General features: G+C 38.0%; 2 protein-coding genes across 2 annotated transcripts; one reads left to right on the top strand and one right to left on the bottom strand.

Moving 5' to 3' along the window:
• Positions 1-8,887: 8,887 nt before the first annotated feature.
• LOC116685206 (F-box only protein 40) lies at positions 8,888-14,177 on the top strand. The gene is made up of 3 exons (XM_032510379.1): positions 8,888-8,917; positions 9,278-11,149; positions 12,972-14,177. Exons 2-3 carry the CDS (start codon positions 9,293-9,295, stop codon positions 13,152-13,154), a joined length of 2,040 nt encoding a protein of 679 aa, XP_032366270.1. The 5' UTR covers positions 8,888-8,917; positions 9,278-9,292; the 3' UTR covers positions 13,155-14,177.
• Positions 13,867-16,357, bottom strand: ttc36 (tetratricopeptide repeat domain 36). Its single transcript, XM_032510381.1, has 3 exons — positions 16,135-16,357; positions 15,735-15,923; positions 13,867-14,267 (listed from the first exon to the last, which is right to left on the bottom strand). Exons 1-3 carry the CDS (start codon positions 16,277-16,279, stop codon positions 13,999-14,001), a joined length of 603 nt encoding a protein of 200 aa, XP_032366272.1. The 5' UTR covers positions 16,280-16,357; the 3' UTR covers positions 13,867-13,998.
• Between the last annotated feature and the right edge of the window lie 6,836 nt (positions 16,358-23,193).

The raw sequence follows: 23,193 nt of genomic DNA on the forward strand, positions 1-23,193 counted from the left end.
TTTCAATCCATCTGTCTGTCCTTGTGTTCTTCTTTATGTGTTGTTTATTTGTGTTCGGGTTGTACAGGCATTATGTGGAGCTGTGTAAAAATGGGATTATGTAAACACCTTTAAAATATAAAAATAATTGACTAAGATACCCCTGAATTTGTATAGCTCGTTCTTTTTTTTGGTCGAGGCTCTTTAACAGAGATGCTCCTCCTTTATGGTAATTCCCAAAGCATAATTTGTGCCTTAATCATTTCTCTGTTTTGTAATGTGTTAGCTGTGGAGTGGGGGGGGGGGGGGGGACCCCAAATAACATAAAACCCTAACAGGGTAATGCGTATGCATAACCACTGCACGTAGAGTTCTGCAGTCACAGAAATGCTGCAAACATACATACAAATACATACAATACATTTCAGTTGTACACACACACACACACACACACACACACACACACGCTCTAAGGTGCATTAAACTTGTTGGGGAACAAGGTTGGCGATGGGAGTGACATCCTGTGGTTCCGCTGAGGTCTCTTATCAGTGTCTGCTCCTTATCACTCAGCCCCACAACAGCAGAAACACACAGACTATTTTAGCTACACCACATCAGAAGAAATTATCTTTATCAATGTCTGTGCATGACATTCTGTTGTGTTTTTTTCCTTCTGTGGATCCCAGATAAAGTGATGCATTACAGACAAGCAGCAGAAACTGAGAGAAAATAAATGAGAATGTATTTGTGTACCAATACTTTTAGATACGTACATAATCAAAGTTTAGGAGAGCACGGCACATTTGTGTGTCTCTTCTTCTATCTGGCCGTCACGTACAGTGTTCAGAAATCCTTTTTTTTCTAAATCCCTGTGACCCAGCCACAACAGACTGTACACAGGCAGCAACAGCAGAGCACAGATGAGGAGACTGGGCTTTTTCGGGAGGGGGGGTTTAAAGAGACAGTGCTCCAACAGAACGTCTCAGATTCTCAGAAGTGGATAAGGTGCAGCAGCCAGCAATTCTTTTTTTTTTTACATCAAAGCATGTACACATCTTCTAGTTCTAGTTGAAACACAAAATGCAAATATGTACCTGAAAACAGTATACATTAGGTCTCCTTAAAAGTGTGATCACTTGTGGCCGGGTTAGCTCAGGTGGTAGAGCAGGCGCACTTATATAGAGGGTTAACCCTTGATGCAGCGGCCATGGGTTTGATCCCAACCTGCGTTTCTTGCTGCATGTCATTCCCCCTCTGTTCTTTCATCTCTTAATCTCTCCTGTGGAAATAAAGGCCTGAAAAAACTATCTATCAAAAAAAACAGTGTGATCACCGTAGATTAAAGTAAAATAATACAAATGTGAATGCAGAAATACATGTGGTAAAACAAGAAATATTAACTGGGTTTTTAAATTGTAATCCCCATTATTAAATGGCCGGTTCTTATATAGCGCTCTTCTAGTCCTAAGAACTATTCATAGCACTTTTACATATTACAGAAACCAGTCACACACTGTGGCTGCCATACAAGGTGCTCCTCAGATAAACACTCACTCACATTTACTCAGAGTTCAGTGTCTTGCCCAAGGACACTTCAACATGGGACTTCAGGGACAGCATCAAACCACCAACCTTCCAATCGGCAGGCAACCGCTCTACCACTAATCCACAGCCGAACCTACACTCATATATTACAGTAACAATGAATCAAATAACAACTTGGAAGGCTTAATGATGATATTTTGCAGCTCTGTGGAGCTTCTAAGCCTCTTCTAGATCCCTGTTTGTTGTTACAGCACATTTCCAGTATGGGCCAGACTCACCTCTCTCATTTACCCTCTGTAGGCACTCCTCTGCAGACAAGCTCTGGTAAATCAGGCAAAGATATTAACAAAGTGGCAGCAAAAGACCCCGATATTTTTCTCAGGAACTGAAGAAAAAAGAAGAGCTGAAAGGAGAAAGAATGTTTGTCAGATAGACAAAAACATCACTTTAAATGACAATGACAACACTGACCACACCGTAACCATAGCCTCTTTATGTGGAAATGTCAGACATGTGCTTCTGTCAGCTTGCTTGTTATAACTGTAACATATCTGTCTGTCTCGGTTTTACTCTACCCAAAATGTGACACATGCAGGTTCATTACTGTGTAATTTTGTGGTATAGGGCATACAGTACTTAATGTATATGAGGGGAAATATAAAACCACACAGTTTTCCTCCACACTTCTATCTGAGTGCCAGTACAGCTTGTGCTCTCCTGACATTTGTATGGCAGCAAACTGTTAAACCCAGACAGATGCCAAGCTTACAGATAACAAATGTAACACACACACACAAAAACACACACTTACACAGACACTCGTATACAACCAGGCGAGCCACACTGGACAACACACAGGCAGAGAGTCAAAAATAGAGCATGCATGTTGAGGTATGGCAAGGATTGCGTTTAAATGGGTTATTTCACCTTTTTTAAACCTCTGTGTAGAATTCAGGTGAGACCACGTGAGTGTGCATGTGACAAGGACGACTTTGGATGTGCACATTATACTGTATATATAAAAGTTCCTCCTGCAGGAGCTGGTAAATGACTTCAGTGCACTTTATTATTTAACTTGTCTACAACACGCTTTTTTACTACTTTCATGAATTTTATATGATCTATCATTTATTATGGCTGTATACTGGCCATGAAACGACTTGGTGCTAAAAACGTCCCCCACACTGTGTCCCCCCATCTCTTAGCAGTTACCAGCACCCGACATTAAGAAAACAAGTTGAGTGAAATGTCTCATTACCAATTGTTTGGACTTTGTCATTCTTTGGCATATTCTCCATTAATGATGCACAATGACAGAAAGTATGCTTCCCTGGGGGGGGGGGGAACCTACACAGACTTCATTACAAGATACTTTTAATTAGTCTTTGTAATTAAAAGCAGAACATTGGGTGCAGAAAGTCTGGAAGCTAAATTGATACGCCCATAAACATTTGCATGTTCATTGTTCAGGGTTAACAAACAGTCTCGTTTTTACTCAGTCAGGGCCGACAGGAGGCTGGAGAGTTGAACTGCACAGGGATTTAAAGGAAACATGTATGACACCCTCTCAATTAAATGAAAGGAAGAACAGGGGCTCTATAATGAGAAGGTGAAAACTAGGTGTGAAGTTTTCTTTCCTATTCTTGGCAAACCATATGCAGTCCAGAAGGGGCTCGTGGGATGATCCTCCAAAGGAGTTTACTAATGGCATCCTACAGTTCTGAGGTGATGTGCAGTGTCAGGTTATGTGCTTTAAGATGATGGAGAGGGTTTCTAGCTGTAATGAGTTAAATAGACCTTACATAGACCAGGACAAGGAGAAGAAGCCCTTGCAATAAAAGAAAAAGTGGTTTAATCACATGTGAAACAATATTTCAAATCTGCTGAATTCACATGACATGAATTAACACGTGCTACATTCACATTTGACTACAGTGTAGAACTTTTAAGCACAAGCACATCGTATGTACTGTACACAACCATATACAGTTCAACGTCATATATACACACTTTTATATATACGTATGTAAATATATGTATGTATTGTTTCCTATCTAAATGGTCCATCCCTGATTTTATTATATTCTCTGTTGCTGAGGTAAAAAATCAGGCTGGAACTTTTAACTCCACCCTCTGTTTTCTCTGTTTTGACACGTTTCAAAACCATCTCCAGACTACCCCCCCGCCCCCCATCCTTCCATCTCTGTTGCGGAGTTGTTGTTCTTTTGTGATTATCATTATTATTATTGATTTCATTTTGACTGTTTTATAAAGTGTCCTTGGGTGACTTGAAAGGTGCTTGGTAATAAAATGTAAATTTGTGTTATTACTATCAATTCATTGTTGATAATTTCTTAAATTAATCATTTACTCTTTTCCAAAGCCCAAGGTGACATCTTTAGATGTCTTGTCTGAGCAACAGTCAAGACTCAAAGATATTCAGTTGATAGCCATATAAAATATAGAAAAACTGCAAATTCCATTATTGGAGAGGCTGGAGCGGGGGAATTTGACTAAAAATGTTTAATATAGTTTTCAATTGACTTGATCTAAACTAATATAGAATGACTAATTTCTAACATATTGTATAATATACAAATCAGTACACTCATGTCAACAACACACTACTAAATAATGTTCCTTAAGTAATTGTCAAGACTTATAACATTATCCTAGGGGCTCAAGATTAATGGTCTCTTCATGTTTGAATTATATTCATATGAGCCAAAACATGCAATCCTTTTAAAGAATGCAGTATTTGGTCTCCATCCGTCCATCTTCGTCTGCTTATCCAGTATCGGGTTTCTCAGTTTCAAACTCATACAATAATTAAGCTCCGCTTTGAGTTAAAACATTTTTCCTTTTCATAATGCATTTTCATAGCAATCTACAGGTTATTTATAGGCCTCTGATGGGCCGAGCTCTGTAATACACACTGTATACCAACACAGTTTCCCGGGTCTCTGGAAAGTCAGCAGTAGAACATATTTCTCTATGTCGCCCCAATAGTTTGGCCTTATTAATATGTTTTGCCAGGTATAATAAACTAGATGGAAATCCCAAGATGGAGGCAATCTGTAAAAGGAATGGCAATAAGAAGGGAAACTCTGAGAATTGGGTGAGATTTATAGGAACCTCTGCAGACCGTATAAGGATGCACTTGGTGCTTGGTGTGTTGGTAGAAGCAGGCCAAACTTCAATATAAAACTTGAAACCAGTGAAGCTTTTATTAGTCCTGCTGTGTGCTGACAGCTTTTGAATGCCTTGAATATTAATCAAGTTTGACTTTTTTTTTTTTCTCTGCCATCTAAAGCTGTCCAGTCACATCTCAGAACATTAAATCAGTTAAATGAAATGGAGCTTGCATGAATCATTAACCCATAGCTTCAGAATTGCAGAAATCCATGCTACAGAAAATGGACAAGCTGTAATTATCCCCTTTTTGAGTTGCCGGGTTGCATAAGAGCTCAAACTGAGTGTTCAAATGAATTGTATTAAATGCTAATTCTCTAGCTAGTCCGTCCAAAGGTTACAAAGTCAACCTACCAACATGCTTTATCTCAATGTTTAACCATACAAAAACCAAAGGGGAAAAATGGCAATTCACCGTTCTACATTGGGTTTATGGCTGCAGCACCAAGCCAAAAATAGTGTGGCACATAATTTCTGTAAAATTGCTAATTACTAATTTAATACGCATTCGACATATAACAAGATAATGTGTTAATAAGTGAGATTTACCCGTTCTTAGTATTTATGATCAGTTAAGCTAACCCTACGCCGGACCTGCACCGGACCCTGGACCCTACGCCAGACCCCATGCCAGACCCCATGCCGGACCCCACGCCGGACCCTTTGCCAGACCCTATGCCAGACCCTATGCCAGACCCCATACCAGACCCCACGCAAAACCCCACGCCGTACCCTATTCCGTGCCCTACGCCAGACCCCACGCCAGACCCCACGCCATACCCTACGCCATACCCTATGCCGTAACCTATGTCGTACCCTACGCCAAACCCAACGCTAGACCCCACGCCGTACCCTACTCCGTGCCCTACGCCAGACCCCACGCCATACCCTATGCCGTACCCTATGCCATACCCCACGCCAGACCCTACGTCATAGCCTGACGTGCACCTCTCAAAAACTGTGACTACACGTTGCCGTGACGCACGCCGCCTGGTCGTGGCTTGGTGGGCTTGCATATCCCCCCCAACTCATTTCCTGGTTCTCCTTCTCCATAAACAACATGACATCAAGGAGAGGGTTAACTTCTCCTGCTGCAGATTTCCCAAAGTGTTCTGAAAGAAGAGGGGAGACACTTAGATTCTCTCACTATGACTCTAGAGTCGCTACTCGAGCCGAAGATAATCGCCTCATTCTCTCACACGACACACGCACACATACACCTGCTGCTCTGCTATTGGATCGACGCACACAGCAACGCACAGGTAAAAAGTTCACACCATCTACGTAGGCTACGATGAAAGCTCTGCGTGGAGCCTCCACAGGACCATAAATAAAGCTTAACTCCTTGCCAGAAAGTAAATAAGCGTATTTCCCAAAATGTCAAACTATTCCTTTAACATTGGCATATTTGTGTGGCTGAAAATCTTCAATACAATGCCAAATAAAGCCGCAAGCAGCGATGAAAGAGCCCTCAAATTCCACTGTAGGTTCTGTACTGTACACTATATGTCAAGGCATGAAGATGTCCTCAGACTGGGACTTTATTCAAGCATGAGAAATATGGGGCAGATTGGACAATGTACATCCGAGTTAGAACTTTCTCCAGAGGCTACTTCTGTGAAATTTTGTGGTCCCATAAACAGTATAAGAAATGCACCATACTCTTGATTTATATTTCTGGGTATTTTTCAGGTCTACATGGTGTAGAGATAATCAATGACGCCAGACAATCCACACTGATGAAACTTACTTGATTTGGAAAGCTTTGTAAAAAGGGGATATTTGGTGGGAATACAACACATTTTAAAACAAAGATTAGTTACAACATAACCACATTATACGCCCCAATGTTACTAGTGTTATGCTTATCATCAGAAGTAGGAAGGGGACGGAAGGGGATAAAAGAGATATATTTTTTAATTTCCTTTCGAAGTTTGGATATCTGATCGATTCTGATATTGCTGAACATCACTGTGATTTTGTAAAGATGTCACCATAATAAATCTAAATAGTGAAGCAACACTTACTGTGTTGGCCACTGGATTTGACATGATGTTTTACAGAAATACACAGAATTACAAGAGAACAGTGCGCTATTGCAGACTTCTATACAAAGGTTTTAACCACATTGTTTTAATAAACTCAGTCGTAAAGTGAAGTGGGCCGGTCTAAGGCCTGAAACTCCAGAATGAGTCTTACCTTACCGGCCCTGTATAAAACATCGTAGTCTGCTAATCACCAACAACGATGTAGTGAATCGATGCAAAAAGCCAGGTTTTAGATAACATAACATAAACCATCGTCTTTAATAAAGTTTTGACAACAACAACGCAGATTCCTTTTAAATCAAACAAGAGTTTGCTGAAAATGGTATTTGTAAATTTAACAGCAATTGATTTTTTATTCCTACACCTGCTTTAAAGCACATTTATAACTGTACTTAAGTAAACTAACCTCAACAAATCCTCTGTGCTGCTGCTTCATAGCAACAAGACTTTTTACACCAAAGTCTCTCTCTCTCTCTCTCTCTCTCTCTCTCTCTCTCTCTCTCTCTCTCTCTCTCTCTCTGAAATGTATGCTGATTGCAGAGCCCATAAAGAGCAAAGCAGCTGCCTCAGATAAGCTGTTCATTGTAATCTGTGCCAGGTGACCAAAAGAAAAGTAGCATAAAGACTTTCAGATTCTGAGTGTGGATCGAGCACATTTTACAAGGGGTTGAAACTGGGTTTCAGGAGGTGTTAGCAGGGTGATGTGGGGGAGTGGACAGGACGACAGTTCAGCCAGACTGGATCAATGCCCCACTATTTTGCACATCTGGAATGAATGAAAAACAACACAGAAATAAAGGTGTTCACCTTTTTGTATACAATTTGTAGTTTGGAATCAGTGCTATGCGTTGTATAGTATTCAGATGTGTTAACTAGTGCTGTTGTGGAGCAGCAGAGCTTTAAGTTATTACACCACCGACTGAGGTTTTGAGAAAAGAGGCAATTATTTGTGCTTGTTTCATATTGATACAAGGTGTAAAAAATGCCTGTTTCCATGTTGAGTCGAAACATCACTTGATGAAGACACATATCCCTCCAGCTAATTTAACTTAAAAACATACACATGGGCACTAAAACTGCGTCAAGTCATAGTTCAAACGAGGACATAGCAGATGCACAGGCTTGATAGGAATTTAAATGAAGCGACAGTTTCAAAACATCATGAAAAATACCTGTTTGATCATGCATTGTAACCCTAAAGAATTCCACCAATCCGTGTTGTTAATTCTGTCTGACAGCAGCAGTTGACTGTTGCCGCTGGACAAATGTTGTTTGACATCTTGAAAGTGTGTGACTGACACCTAGTGGAGGACACGGATCAGGACAAATATGCACATGGTCCAACAATCATCATCACAATCATAATTAATCATGCCGGCACTTTAAATAAAAACGGCAATCAGAGAAACGTTTGGTTTTAAAAACATTGTGTCCTAACTAAGTGTCCTAACAAAAATGTGCAACTGCTTAAATAATATTTACATTTTAGCATATTATTTAAGCAGTTGCACATTTTTCTTCCCCCATCCTGTACATATTCAAGTATTTGTTCTTTTTACTTATTCGTATTATTATTTCATGTATATTGTATGTATGTATATTTTTCCTAGTATTTCATTTATATTTATATTTTTGTGCAATTTGTGACTGAATTTGCTGCTGTAACACAGGAATTTCCCATTTTTCTTGGGATCAATAAACATCTATCTATCTATCTATCTATCTATCTATCTATCTATCTATCTATCTATCTATCTATCTATCTATCTATCTATCTATCTATCTAAGTGCTTTAGTTTAATTTAATCAACTATTATTTTCATATGTTGCTATCAATCTGATAGGATGTGTAAAGACAAACATTACCACAGCGTATATACACAGACGCCGCTGCACATGTCAAGATGTTGACGTGTTTGAACGTCGTTAAACGGTCGAGGACGTGGATAAGCGGCTGTTATCACCACCCTCTCACAATGAAGCAGAGGTGGAGGCTGTAACTTGACCTCGCCTCTTAATGGCTGAGGGACAATGGTGCCCCGTCCCACTGGCCCGCCTGACCCTCTGTTGTTCTATTTAAAGTCCACACATAGAGGTTACTCGGGGGGGGGGGGGGGCAGCAAACACAAGGTGACCGGCACAGAGAGGAAAGGGTAAGACATTTGACTCCTATTGTTCCAGTTGTTCACTCTTTATTTACTTAAACACAGTCATTTGTGTTTTGAAAAAGTATTTTGTTTCGCTTAAGATATATCTCTCTTTGTATGTTAATGCTAATTTATTCTATTGTACATTTAAAAATTAAAATTTAAAATTAACTTAACCCATATCAACTATTCATTTAAATTCTGTATGTCAGAACTAAATTCACCACCTTCTCTGTTCTGGATAAAAAAGTTTTTTTTTAATTTCCTCAAACAAAAAAACGTTCTCACCCAACAGCAAAGATAGTAAAGCTTTTAATTTGGCACAACACAGAAATGTCACCTCCTTTGTGCTATTTCTCTCTAAAGGTGAAGAGCAGAACGATGACTGTGAGCCATCATGAGCACTGTGAGCAGTGTCACAGTGTCCACTGTCAGGTTCCGGTGCAGATCTCGGTCTCATGCATCATCATCAAGTGTCGTAAAAACTGTGGCGCCACCTTCCATATGTGCAAGCAAGAGGAGCACCAGCTCCTCTGTCCCAATGAGCTGGTCCCCTGCATCAATGTCAACTATGGATGTCCTCTTACAATGCTGCGCCACAGGCTGGCCAAACACCTGGAGGTCTGTCCCGCCAGTGTGGTCTGCTGCTCTCAAGAGTGGACCCGATGGCCTGTTTCAGAAACTGATCTGACCTTCTACAAAAATATCTCAGAAAGCCCTGAAACTGAAGAAAACCTCGATGTCGCTCTGGCTACCAGAGACCAAGACCTTCTGTTTCGATCCCTCAAAATGAAGAACCTTTTTCCTGAGTTGATGTTGGAGGATCCTGACCTTCAGGAGGCTTCTGCTGCAGTCAACAGTCCTGCAGAAGAAGCGACCTGTTCCATAGATTGTGTTGAATTTACAGAAAATGGCTGCACAAGGATGGAGGAAAGAGAACTGAGCCGAGCGGAGAGGGATGCTTTGGTAAACAGCATGGAGGGTATTCAGAACTACAGCTCCTGGGAGAAAATATTCAACAAGGAGATGGAGGGATGCAAGCAAACTGTCAAAAACCTGAATAAGAGGGAGGAAAAGGAAAAAGCAAAGGAAGAGAAAGAACCATCAAACGTTCATGGTGAGCCCAGAAACTCACACCTAAGCCAAGAGAATGCTGCTGCTGCCCCAGGCGTCGGTGGTGAAACGGGCCTCGCGCCGTGGCAAGACGGGGTCCTTGCCAGGTTGAGCAAGGAATTCAACATTGGTGACTATAATATGTATTTGGTGCACAACGGGGCAATGCTGATTAACTTTGGCCAACTTGCTGCTTGCACCCCGAGAGAAAAGGATTTTGTTTATGGGAAGCTGGAGCCCATTGCAGTTCAAACTGTCCGCACGTTTAATGTTCCAACCAGCTATCGAGCCAAGCAAAGTTATCTGAAGGACCCTTCACAGAAGGTCAAGACCAGAGCCGGCGTCGACACCGCAGATTTGGGCGTGTCAGTGGAGGATCTCCCAAAGTGTGACGAGGTTAGCGCCACACTCCTGCTCTCTCTGGAAAAAGAACTGAAAGGACATTTAATCTCAGAAAGTGTGGGGAGAGATGGTCTTTATGTGGACACAGGAACACAAACATACAACTTTGCCTCGGCTCCTTTCAATAGAGATGCATCGCTTGCTGATGTCATCGCAGACAAACCTCATAGGCTTCATGTTAGTGTCGAAGCCGAATGTGTCACCAGAAGACACAACAGAATCAGTTCAGCCTTCAGCTACATGTGTGGCCACTTCTTTCGTCGCGACGAATGCCGCTCTCATTTCAGGAATGTGCACTCTGACATACAGGCCTCTCTCAACGGCTGGTTCCAACAGCGCTGTCCCTTAGCGTACCTCGGCTGTGCTTTCACCAAGACGAGGTTTCACCCTGCAGGTCAAAAGGCTACAATCAAATACTGTCAAGATGTCAGCGCCTTTGTCCTACAGCCAGAAGTGCCTTCACTGTTCTGTGAAGGAGGGAAAACCTCGAGCTCTCAGACACACGGCGCAGATAATGTGGATTCCATAAGCAGCCTGCCCCTGGAGCTCCTCCAGTACATTGCTGCTTACCTTGACAGTTTCACATTATCTCAGCTGTCCCAAGTCTCCCGTCTGATGAGACAAGTGTGTGTCGCATTGTTGCAGGAGAGAGGGATGGTCTCCCTCAAGTGGGAGAAAAAGACATATTCCCACGGGGGAAGCTCCTGGAAATGTCGAAAGAAAGCAAGTATCCTTAATATATGCATGACTGAATCCATTCTGTTAACAGAGAATTATAACATTCTTATATTTATTTGCCTGAATGAGTGCTAACATTCCCTCTTATATATTATTTTGATCACAACCTTGTGCACAGGGAAGGGAAAGTGTACACAGGGCCAGACTTCAGTATCAGTTTACCTTCAGTGTCTGGCCCCATTCTGTTTACTGTCACTGGAAAATGTCAGTCATTCATACAGCATGACAGCTGCTGCCTCGTAAACACTCTCCAGACTCGCCCTAGTTCTTTCTAACAATATTACAAACTGAATCACAGCCTCGTTGGCAACAGTTAATGGGTTCCTACTAAAGCAGCCATCAGATATTTGCAATCTTTTTCTGTGTCCTTATCAAACAGCTTCTACATTGGGGTCAGGCATTTTGTTGTCTAAGCTACAGAAACAAGACCTGAACTACAATTTAGTTTAGTTTGTTGGTTGCAATGTGCGGATTTTGTTCCATAGTATAACTCTTTTAGAAGGCACTTCTACACACACACACACACACACACGTATATGTATATATATATATATATATATATATATATAGAAGGCACTTACATGTCTTCTAGACAGCGGCCGTTGATTTTCAAAATCATATGTATGTATGTATATATATATACCTGTGTATATATACAGTATATGTATGTATGTATATATAATATGCTAACTAGGTGATAGCTTCCATAATTTACATTTATATAATTGTGTAAATAAAAATAATGTAAATATTGTTTCTTTATTTGATTGTTGACAGTAGAAAGATTCAGCGTGAGGGATTTAGAGTAGACCACTACGCCATACCTTGGACCCCATTGCTCAGTCTGCTTGGCGACAAGGATGCCAGCGGTCTGAGCCTCGAGGACGCTCCCAGCTGATTTTTGGAGATTATCCAAATCCTGTCTGGAATTACGAGCGCTGCTACGGTGTAATGATGACATTTTAAGCGGTTCAGACTCCTGACCACTGAGCTATGGCTATTTAAATTCATCATCTTGCTGCAGTGCCATCAAATGTGGAAGGTCACTTAAGGTACATGGGGTCATTAACTACACTACAAAAATGTGGCAACTAGAAAGGCAAAGGAGAAAACAATACAACGAAAATCTATTGTTGGCTCATACAAATATGTTATGTATTAAAACTTGGTGAAAATAGGATAAAAGAAAAATATGTAAAATGGCAGACAAGTTGTTTAGGCAGTTTTTTCATAGTGATTAACCAAAGCCTAAATGTAGAGTAAATTACCGTATAGCACATAACTATGCTAAACTAACTAACTATCTTTGTGTGTTTGCCTAATATCCCACTGACAAACAAACCTACACATGTGGTAAGAAATATAACCTCTCTGCTGGAGGTGATAAAGGATATGAATGCATACTTGTGTATTTTTATATTTACTCTCTCTGTACTGCAGTGATCATGAGACAAAGAGCATGCCGATGATATCACTAATGTAGAATGACGTGAGGCCTCGCAGCCAGTAAACACAGTGCTGCCATAACAAGTAAGAAGTGATCATTCATGGAAACAAGATGCTGATAAGACTTGGAAGGCAACAGCTGGGTATTTGCTCCTCAATGAAGGGCATCATTTGTTTAAATTTTTAACGGTTGGACACAGAAATAACATTACGTCCCAACATGTGATAAAAATACTCTGCGATCTAGATTCCATGGGCATGGAAAATAAATGCATCCTTGTGACCATCGCTGCAGTACAGTTGATAGATACGTGACACAAGCCTCCTACACCAACTCCGGTTCTGTCTCTGTGTTTTACAGGTTTGGGAGTTCAGTTCTGGGTTTTCTTCCGTGGACAAATGGAGCTTCAGCAACACGCCTTCCATGTCAGATCACCTGAAAACCTGCTCCTTCTACGAGAGAGAGGAGCACACTGAGCCAGTGGCTTTAGCCTGCCTAGAAGAGGCCAGAGATAAACGTGGAGAAGTAAAGCACAAAAGATAATGCTTGTAGTCCCAGAGCTCAGTGGGCGGACTACAACAAGAGCAATGCCACGTTTAGAATCCCTCACAAGTGAAATGTATCCTCCGCATATAGAGCTACTGTACAGGAGGAACAAAAAGGGAATTCAGAGCTGCTGCTTGCTAAAGCCCTGCAGACATACAGTACACTGTAGACGAACTGGGCATGAACCACAATTTCTAAAGGTTTTGATGTGATTTTCTTTAACTATTTTCTTTGAATGTCTTCTCTAAACATTGTGCATGTAGTGGGCAAAATGCTTAAAGATGGATCTGTTTATTTGTAGAGTTGCTTAAACTTAAATAATCCCTTTAAGGACACTAAACGCACATCTGTATTTGTATGGTGTTTAATAGGGTTGCTTATTTTCTGGGATATCAGATCACATGCCTTTGTTTGGCATACTAAGTTTTTTTGATCCATCTTATTTCATTCATGGCGAAAGGAATTTTTTCTATGAAACTAGTGAGGCAGATGTTGGTGTTGACTGTTTTTAACATGACAAGACTGACATCTACTGGGGAGGAGCGGAAGTACCTCATCTGAGTGGAGTCGTGACATAACACACGCACGCGCGTTATTTGATAAGACACAGCTGCACATGTTACTGATGATGACAACTGTCTAATTTAGACTTCTAGGTCTTCAAAGTGAGAGCTTATCTATGTGTGTGTACTGTATAATAAATCTGACGTGCAGTTGGCCTCATTTATTTGACAGCATCATAGTCATAGGAATGAAAAGGACTTTAAAAGCAACATATATTTATCAACCACTGACTTTATATAACAGAAAAGGTGTACAAGTAACAAGCAGTCCCCATTAACTACAGCATCTCAGACACTTCAGGGTTTCGTAGCTTGTTGATCACCTCTGACAGCATTTTGTTGCACAGGGCTGCGTACGGATTGAGAGCCACAGCCTGTTGTCGAGCAAATTCACTTCCAAGAGCAGCTGCTCTCTCAAAATCTGCTCTGGCTTCATCACCCTGGCACGCTAATCTACGTAAAAGGCCTCTTTGCACCAGCGCTTGGCAGGCAGTTCGTCCAGAGCCGCCACTCAGCGAGATGGCCTGGTCCAAGTCCCCCAAGGCCCCTGAGAGGAGAGAAGAGCACTGTGAGGCACGCACACGTCTTCAACGTTTCCAATTTGTAATGTGTTACAGGCTACTCAGTATGTTATACAGAGAGCAATGGTTGTAGCTAAAATTGCTTTGAATTACATTGGCACCAAGTCTTGTAGAGCTACAGTCAAATACATAAGTAATTACAGTAATTATCAAACTAATATAATATTAAATTGCCTATAACCTTTCAATCTGGTGTTTTTCATTCATGCAAAAAAATACAGCAATACAACAAAGTCTTTAACAATGGCATTTTCAGATGAATCTAGTACTACAGTCATGTTTTGCCATTCTTGAATACAGCAGTGATTCAGCAAATGTGCAGCTCATTTCACATGTTCTGCTAATTATTTAGAAGTGTAGGTGTTTTGTTGGGAATATTCAGAAGATCTTGTAAGTTGTCATGAACATTTGAAGAATTGGACATGAACTGCAATTTCTAAAGGTTTTGATGTGATTTTCTTTAGTTCATTTGTTAGAATATCTCCTCAAAACATTGTACATGTAATGGGCAAAAATGATTAAAGATGGATCTGTTTATTCAGTGTTTTTAAGAGTTATTCAGAAGATCTTGTAAGTCGGCAGGAACAACTGTCACCAGTTTACACACTAATTGAAAAGCACCTTCCTTAGAAAGAATCTCCTATTTTAGCATCAAACGATGCATGTAACGTGACTACAGTATCGAGAGAGAGAGAGGACATGGTGGGATTGACAAAGTGATCATTTAAACACCACAGCTGTACTCATGTGCCAGATATGTTTGATATTGAGCTGCAAATAGTAATCAATTACTTGACAACTATTAATTTATTCTGCAACTATTTTGATAAGCAATGATTGGTTTCAGTCATAAAACTACAACATTTCTGATTCTAGCTTGTTATTATGTAAACGTTTTCTGGTTTCTTTACTCCTCTGTGGCAGTAAACTGAACATCTGAATATTTTCTGACATCATTTAGAGCAAACAACTGATAGATTAATTGATAAAATAACAGATTAATCTATAATGGCAATAATCATTGGTTGCAGGCCTAATTAATAACCTTATGAACAAAAATGAACAATAGCATTTGGTATTACTTATGACATTTGTCAATTTTGTAAAGACAACGTAACTAATGCACTGAATGTACAAAATACAAGGAACAAAAGGTATACCCTACACCTTTCGATGATTCGGGTCTGACTTTAGCCAAATCCCTGTAATTCTGTCCATTACAGTAATTCCATACAACCATGCTCTCCTGTGACTGACAGCACAAACAACAAACCTAACACAAGACCATCTCAGATTCTCTACGGTAACACTGTTGACAAAGTTCATCAGATAGACCAGGCTCTGATATGATGTCATGCTGGCCTGAGACTCAAGCGTTTCATATGTTGGCACACAGCGGTGTAAAGGGTTCTTATGGAGTCGGTGGCATGTACCTGCTGTGTCCCCCTGCAGCCGCAGGGCCTGTGCCCGGTTGTTATAGGCCGAGGCTCGCTGAGGCAGGATCTGGACTGCCTGGCTAAACAGTTGAAGTGCAGCTTGCAAATCCCCAGCCTCTGCTGCAGAGACACCCCGCATCTCCAACTCTTTCACTTGCTTCAGCAACTCTGTGTCAAAGCCACTGTCTGGCAGGGGGATAGAAATAGGTTACAAAAGCACTCAAACTCAATTGACAGGTACCCTGGCCAGGAAAACACACTAATGTCACCCAATACTCAATTTGGATTAAATTATCCTGTTTTTTTAGTCCTGGAATGAAATGCGTTTGACATGCTGTGGAATGTAAAAAGCTGTGATGTGATATGTGGAGACACAAAGTCAGAAGCTCATGCTCACCATCATCAATTAATTCCTCCTCTTGGTTCAGACCAGGGATGTCTCCGAAGGGGGTGGTGGGGTGGAACATAGCCTGGAGTACAGCTCTGTCATGTGCTGAGGCCATCTTACAGTTTTCTGTGAAGAAAGCAAAGACAGAAGGCATAACAAATAAATTACAGCTGGGTGGAGAATTCTTCCTCCCCTTCCTTCAGCCATTTCCACCAGCCAATCAAAGAAGGGGGCGGAAGCGGAGGTGGACTTTGAGATTTGCCTGCACTTAGCACATCTGTATTTGGTTAAGTTGAAAAATGCAGGCCAGCATGCTGCAGAGCTGATGGTATAACAGAAAAAAGATCTGATGATTCTACTTAGTATAAAGTGACAAAAACATCTTAGCATTCTTTCCAAACCTCACAAGAACAGCAGTTAAACAAATACTTTGTTTAAAAATGAGATGCTCAGATTTTCCGGTGCAGTAGATATCCATTTAGCAGAAAATATGGACAGAAAACCTTCAGTTTATCAATAAGACAGACAATATGTGTGAAAACCAGTGACTGTAGGTTAAACAAGCGGCTCTCCAAGAGTATGAGCACAGAGTACCAGGACCACAAAATATCTGGCTGAGTCGAGGTTCCAATGTGAGGAAGTCACACAGTTGTGTTTTTTTCCTGGAAATTCCACTATTTGAAAACCCTGTCACCTAATGCATGAAATGTAGATTTTGACTTTAAAGCCCATGTTGCAGGTTTAATTTTCCAACAAATTTGCACTTACTGATTGTCGGTAATAAACATTTAAACTGTTATCCACTGTATATGATATTAAAAAGTATCACAAAACGTAAAATAACACGAAAAAGTAGGTCATATTTTACAGTGGTTTGCTTTTCTCCCACAATGCATTGCATGACGTCACACAAGGGCCAGCCAGCCTAGAGAGACCATTGAGAGTTACGAGAGAGAAAGAAGACAACAGTGTAAGAAAGGGAGTGTTCAGCAGCAGATTATAGATAATACATATTTATATGTATATATACATAGATAGCCTATATATATAGCTAGAAATATTAATATAAATATAAATAAAGGAGATAAATGAAGAAGATAAATGAAGGAGACTTCCCCACAATCTTGACAATTCCTCATTTGCCCTCTCACGTCTGTCAGGTTGGTAATTATTCGGCTGCTGGCCTTTCCTCCTCTTCCTCCTCTTCCTCCTCTTCCTCCTCTTCCTCCTCTTCCTCATCCCAGTCAGTCTCCGTAGTTCTAGTCCCAGGCTGAGACTTAACTCCCTTGAGTGACGTCATCGCCGAATTGACTCCATAAACCCGCGAATACCAAAAATGACCAAAACCTAACTTTTAAAACTATTTGGAGACCTTTTTAAAAATGATATACATATCTTGAGTGCTTTTTGTACCCAACAATCAACAGTGGTGGTTAACTTGCAACATGGGCTTTAAGTGTTCTTTTTTCTAAGAATCTTCACTTGAACAAAGTCTCCAACTGAAGCCATTTTTCCAGACAGAGAACCTTCTCTCAGAAACATTTTTTTTAACATATTATGCTATGACATTTTATGACTGTTTGACATACTATGACTTGTATGACTTTTGTCGACATACTATACTATCACTTTTTTAACGACTTTTTCCAACTTTGTATGACTTTTTGGGAATATTTTGACATTCTATACTATAGCTTTTAAGACTTTTCAACAAAATGTACTATGACATTTTTTGACATACTATGCTGTGACATTTTTTGACTATTTGACATAAAAAGTAATAATGTAGCATTGTGACTTTAGCATTTATGACTTTTCAACATTATACTATGACTTTTTATGAATTTTCTTTACATGGCATATTGTAGCTTTAAGACTTTTTCACATAACATACTATGACATTTTAAAACATACTATACTGTGACTTTTTTGACATACTATACTATGACTTTTATGTGTTTTTTGTCATACTATACTATGACTTTTTTGACATACTATTTATGATATGTGACATACTATACTATGATTTTTTATGAATTTTTAACATACGATACTATGACTTTTTATGACTTTTTGATCATACTATACTATGAATTTTCTGACTACTTTTAATTATTTTTTGACATATTATACTATGACCTTTTAGGAATTTTTGACATACTACACTATGACTTAGTATTTATGACTTTTTCAACATTATACTATGACTTTTTATGATTTTTTTTGACATACTATACTATAGCTTTAAGACTTTTTCGACATATATGCTGTGACATTTTTAAACATACTATACCCTGACTTTTTTTTGAACATACTATACTATGACTTTTATGAGTTTTTCGTCATACTAACAATGACTTTTTTTGACATATTATACTATAACGTTTTATTATTTTCGACATACTTACTATGACGTTTTATTATTTTTTTTAACATATCTGCTATTGACATTTATGACTGTTTGACATACTATGACTTGTATGACTTTTGTCGACATACTATACTATCACTTTTTTACGACTTTTTCCCACTTTGTATGACTTGTTGGGAATATTTGACATTCTATACTATAGCTTTTAAGACTTTTCAACAAAATATACTATGACATTTTTTGACATACTATGCTGTGACATTTTTTGACTATTGGACATGGTTAGGACTTTATGACCTTTGTCGACATGCTATACTATGAGTTTTCTTGACATACTTTTTATGATTTTTTGACGTATATACTATGACCTTTTTATGAATTTTTGACATACTATACTAGACTTTTTCGACATACTATACAATGAATTTTCTTGACATACTACACAATGACTTAGTATTTATGACTTTTCAACATATATACTATGACTTTTTATGAATTTTTTTTGACATACTGCACTATAGCTTTAAGACTTTTTCGACATAATATGCTGTGACATTTTTAAACATACTATACCCTGACTTTTTTTCAGTTCAGTTCAGTTCAGTTCAAAATTTATTGTCATATGCACTTTAGTACAAGTACCACAGCAATGAAATACAGTATGCCCTATTGCACTCTCTCAGCACCAGTCAACAGTAACAATCAATAACAATAATATAGGTTAAAAACATAAAACCATTTAACCACCAAAATAAACAGTGGCTAAGTGACTAAACACAGACCCCAGCCCTCCTTCCTGCTGCGCTATCATTCAACAACCTGATTACCTGAGGATAAAAACTATCCCTAAAACGTGATGTGCGCGTTGGGATACTCTGCAACCGTCTCCCTGATGGAAGGTGGGAGAAGAGGTTGTGTGCAGGATGACTAGAATCCTGCATAATACTACGTGCCTTCTTAGTACTACGTTTCCAGTAAATATGTTGCAACGGTTCAAGTGGAACGCCGATGACTTTTTTTTTGACATACTATACTATGACTTTTTATGAGTTTTTCGTCATACTATACAATGACTTTTTTTTGACATATTATACAATAACGTTTTATTATTTTTTCGACATACTATACTATGACGTTTTATTATTTTTTTTAACATACTATGCTATGACATTTTATGACTATTTGACATACTATGACTTGTATGACTTTTGTCGACATACTATACTATCACTTTTTTAACGACTTTTTCCAACTTTGTATGACTTTTTGGGAATATTTTGACATTCTATACTATAGCTTTTAAGACTTTTCAACAAAATGTACTATGACATTTTTTGACATACTATGCTGTGACATTTTTTGACTATTTGACATGGTATGACTTTTATGACCTTTGTCGACATGCTATACTATGAATTTTCTTGACATACTCTACTATGAATTTTATGATTTTTTGACATATTACACTATGACCTTTTATGAATTTTTTGACATACTATACTATGACTTTTTTCGACATACTCTACTATGAATGTTCTTGACATACTACACTATGACTTTAGTATTTATGACTTTTTCAACATTATATACTATGACTTTTTTATGAATGTTTTTTGACATACTATATACTATAGCTTTAAGACTTTTTCGACATAATATACTATGACATTTTTAAACATACTATACCATGACTTTTTTTTTTGACATACTATACTATGACTTTTTATGAGTTTTTCGACATACTATACTATCACTTTTTTAACGACTTTTTCCAACTTTGTATGACTTTTTGGGAATATTTTGACATTCTATACTATAGCTTTTAAGACTTTTCAACAAAATATACTATGACATTTTTTGACATACTATGCTGTGACATTTTTTGACTATTTGACATGGTATGACTTTTATGACCTTTGTCGACATGCTATACTATGAGTTTTCTTGACATACTTTTTATGATTTTTTGACATATTATACTATGACCTTTTTATGAATTTTTTGACATACTATACTATGACCACGACTTTTTTCGACATACTCTACTATGAATTTTCTTGACATACTACACTATGACTTTAGTATTTATGACTTTTTCAACATTATATACTATGACTTTTTATGATTTTATTTTGACATACTATACTATAGCTTTAAGACTTTTTCGACATAATATGCTATGACATTTTTAAACATACTATACCATGACTTTTTTTTTTGACATACTATACTATGACTTTTTCAACATTTAACACTAATGTTCTAGGCTGTTAAAACCAACAATGTCAATACTATGACTTCTTTATCAGTTTATTCAACATACTATACTACGACTTTTATGAGTTTTTCATCATACCATGCTATTACTTTTTCTGAGATTTTAGACATACTATGCTATGACTTTTCTTGACATACTACACCATGACATTTTATGACTTTTTCATCATGCTAAACTATGACTCTTCATGACTTTTGTCGACATACCCTACTATGAATTTTATTGTGAGTTTTTTGTCATACTTTACTATAACTTTTTTTTACATACTCTTCTATGACTTTTTATGACTATCTCAACATACTATACTATGACTTTTATTAACATACTATACCATAACTTTTTAGTAGTTTTTGGACGTACTATGCTATGATATTTTATGACTATTTGACATAATATGACTTTTATGACTTTTGTCGACATACTATACTATCACTTTTAATGCCTTTTTTGACACACTATACCATGACTCATTTGTTAACTAATTTTACTGTGATTTTTTACAACTTTTTTATGATTTTTTCTTACATACTATACTATGAATTCCTTTGACATGCAATTCCATAACTTTTCTTTGACATTTCTTGAGAATTTTAGACTACTGCTTTTTCCACAGGGGAATTAGCTCAGATGGTAGAGCGCTTGCTTCGCATGTGAGAGGTAGTGGGATCAATGCCCTCATTCTCCAGATTGTTCTGTTATCAAAAGAACTTTTTGACAAAATATTCTATGACATTTTTTAACATACTACACCATGACATTTTATGACTATTTGACATATTATGACTTTTACGACATTTGTCAACATACTATACCATCACTTTTAATGACTTTTTTGACATACTATACCGTGACTTATTTTCAACTATTTTCAACATACTATACTATGACGTTTTGGGCTTTTATCAACATATTATACTATGACTTTTTCCAACTTTTTACGACTTTTTTTTTTTTAGAATAGAATAGAATAGAATAGAATGCCTTTATTGTCATTATACACAAGTACTTGGTACTTGTGCAACGAGATTAAAGCAATCCCTTCACAGCGTTGACACAAAAAGTATAAGAATATAAGATAACAATATAAAATATCAAAAATCAAAAATATAAAGTCAAAGATATAAAGTGTAGGTGGTGCAGAGAAAAAAAAAAAAAGAGAGAGGGGCGGGGGGTGCTGGCGCACAGTCCTGAGTCCGGAGAGCAACTGTGTACATATATATAAATCAGCTTTAAATACACATTGTGTAAACATAGATAAGTGTTTTGACACGTTTTTTTGACATGATATACTATAACTTTTTTCAACATACTATACTTTGACTTTTTATGATTTTTTTCGACATAATATACTATGACATTTTGTGACTTTTTTAATGTACTAGATCATGACTTAATTTTCAACCATTTTCAACATACTATACTATGACTTTTTCCAACTTTTTTATGACTTTTTTTTCCAACATACTGTACTGTGAATTTTTCTTTGTTGTTACTTGTTGCTTCTACTGGGGAAGTAGCGCTTGCTTTGCGTGCGAGAGGCAGTGGGATCGATGCCCACATTCTCCAGAGTGTTGCACTATTGTAAAAAGTCGAATGCAGTCAAAACACGTCATCAAGAGTCAAAAAATTCATTGTGTATTATGTTGAAAAAGTCATTGTATATCATTTCTAAAAAAAAGTCATATAAAGTCAAAGTATTGTTTGTCTAAAAAGTCACTGAATGGTATGTCTATTAAAGTCATAAAAAGGTGTGATATAGTATAGGTACAATACTATGATACTCTACTCTGACATTTTATGACTTTTTCAACATACTATGCTATGACTTTTTTAGTATTGTTTTTGATACTTATCAAGAATTTTGTACTACTCTCTCTTCCATTGGGGAATTAGCTCAGATGGAAGAGCGCTTGCATCGCACGTGAGAGGTAGTGGGATCGAAGCCCTCATTCTCCAGAGGGTTGCAATGCTGTAAAAAAGTCATGTGAAGTCAAGTTGTTGTGTGTCTATTGAAATCATACAAATTTGTGCGTGGTTTATTTGAAGAAGAGATTGTTGTTCTAGGCTGTTAAAACCAGCAACGTCAATACTATCACTTCATGATCCCTTTTTTCAACATACTATATTATGACATTTTATGACTTTTCATGACTTTTTTATTATCCCACACTATGAATTTCTTAACAAACTATAAAAATGAATTTTCTTGACATACTTTTTTAGATTTTTTGACATATTATACTATGACTTTTTATGAATTTTTTAACATACTCTACTATGACCTTTTTGTGACTTTTTCGACATACTATACTATGAATTTTCTTGACATACTACACTATGACTTTAGTATTTATGACTTTTTGTCATACTATACTATTACATTTTTCAACATACTGTACTCTGACCTTTCATGACTTTT

The sequence above is a fragment of the Etheostoma spectabile genome, chromosome 3 (genome assembly GCF_008692095.1).
Source record: "Etheostoma spectabile isolate EspeVRDwgs_2016 chromosome 3, UIUC_Espe_1.0, whole genome shotgun sequence".
NCBI classification, from domain to species: domain Eukaryota; kingdom Metazoa; phylum Chordata; class Actinopteri; order Perciformes; family Percidae; genus Etheostoma; species Etheostoma spectabile.

Excerpts from the sequence above, each read along its gene's own strand:
- LOC116685206 (XM_032510379.1), top strand. The coding sequence starts at position 9,293 with ATGACTGTGAGCCATCATGAGCACTGTGAGCAGTGTCACAGTGTCCAC. Across the intron at positions 11,150-12,971 it reads CCTGGAAATGTCGAAAGAAA|GTTTGGGAGTTCAGTTCTGG; the intron begins GCAAGTATCCTT and ends TGTGTTTTACAG.
- ttc36 (XM_032510381.1), bottom strand. The coding sequence starts at position 16,279 with ATGCCTTCTGTCTTTGCTTTCTTCACAGAAAACTGTAAGATGGCCTCA. Across the intron at positions 15,924-16,134 it reads GGAGGAATTAATTGATGATG|ACAGTGGCTTTGACACAGAG; the intron begins GTGAGCATGAGC and ends TCCCCCTGCCAG. Across the intron at positions 14,268-15,734 it reads GCTGCAGGGGGACACAGCAG|GGGCCTTGGGGGACTTGGAC; the intron begins GTACATGCCACC and ends CTCTCCTCTCAG.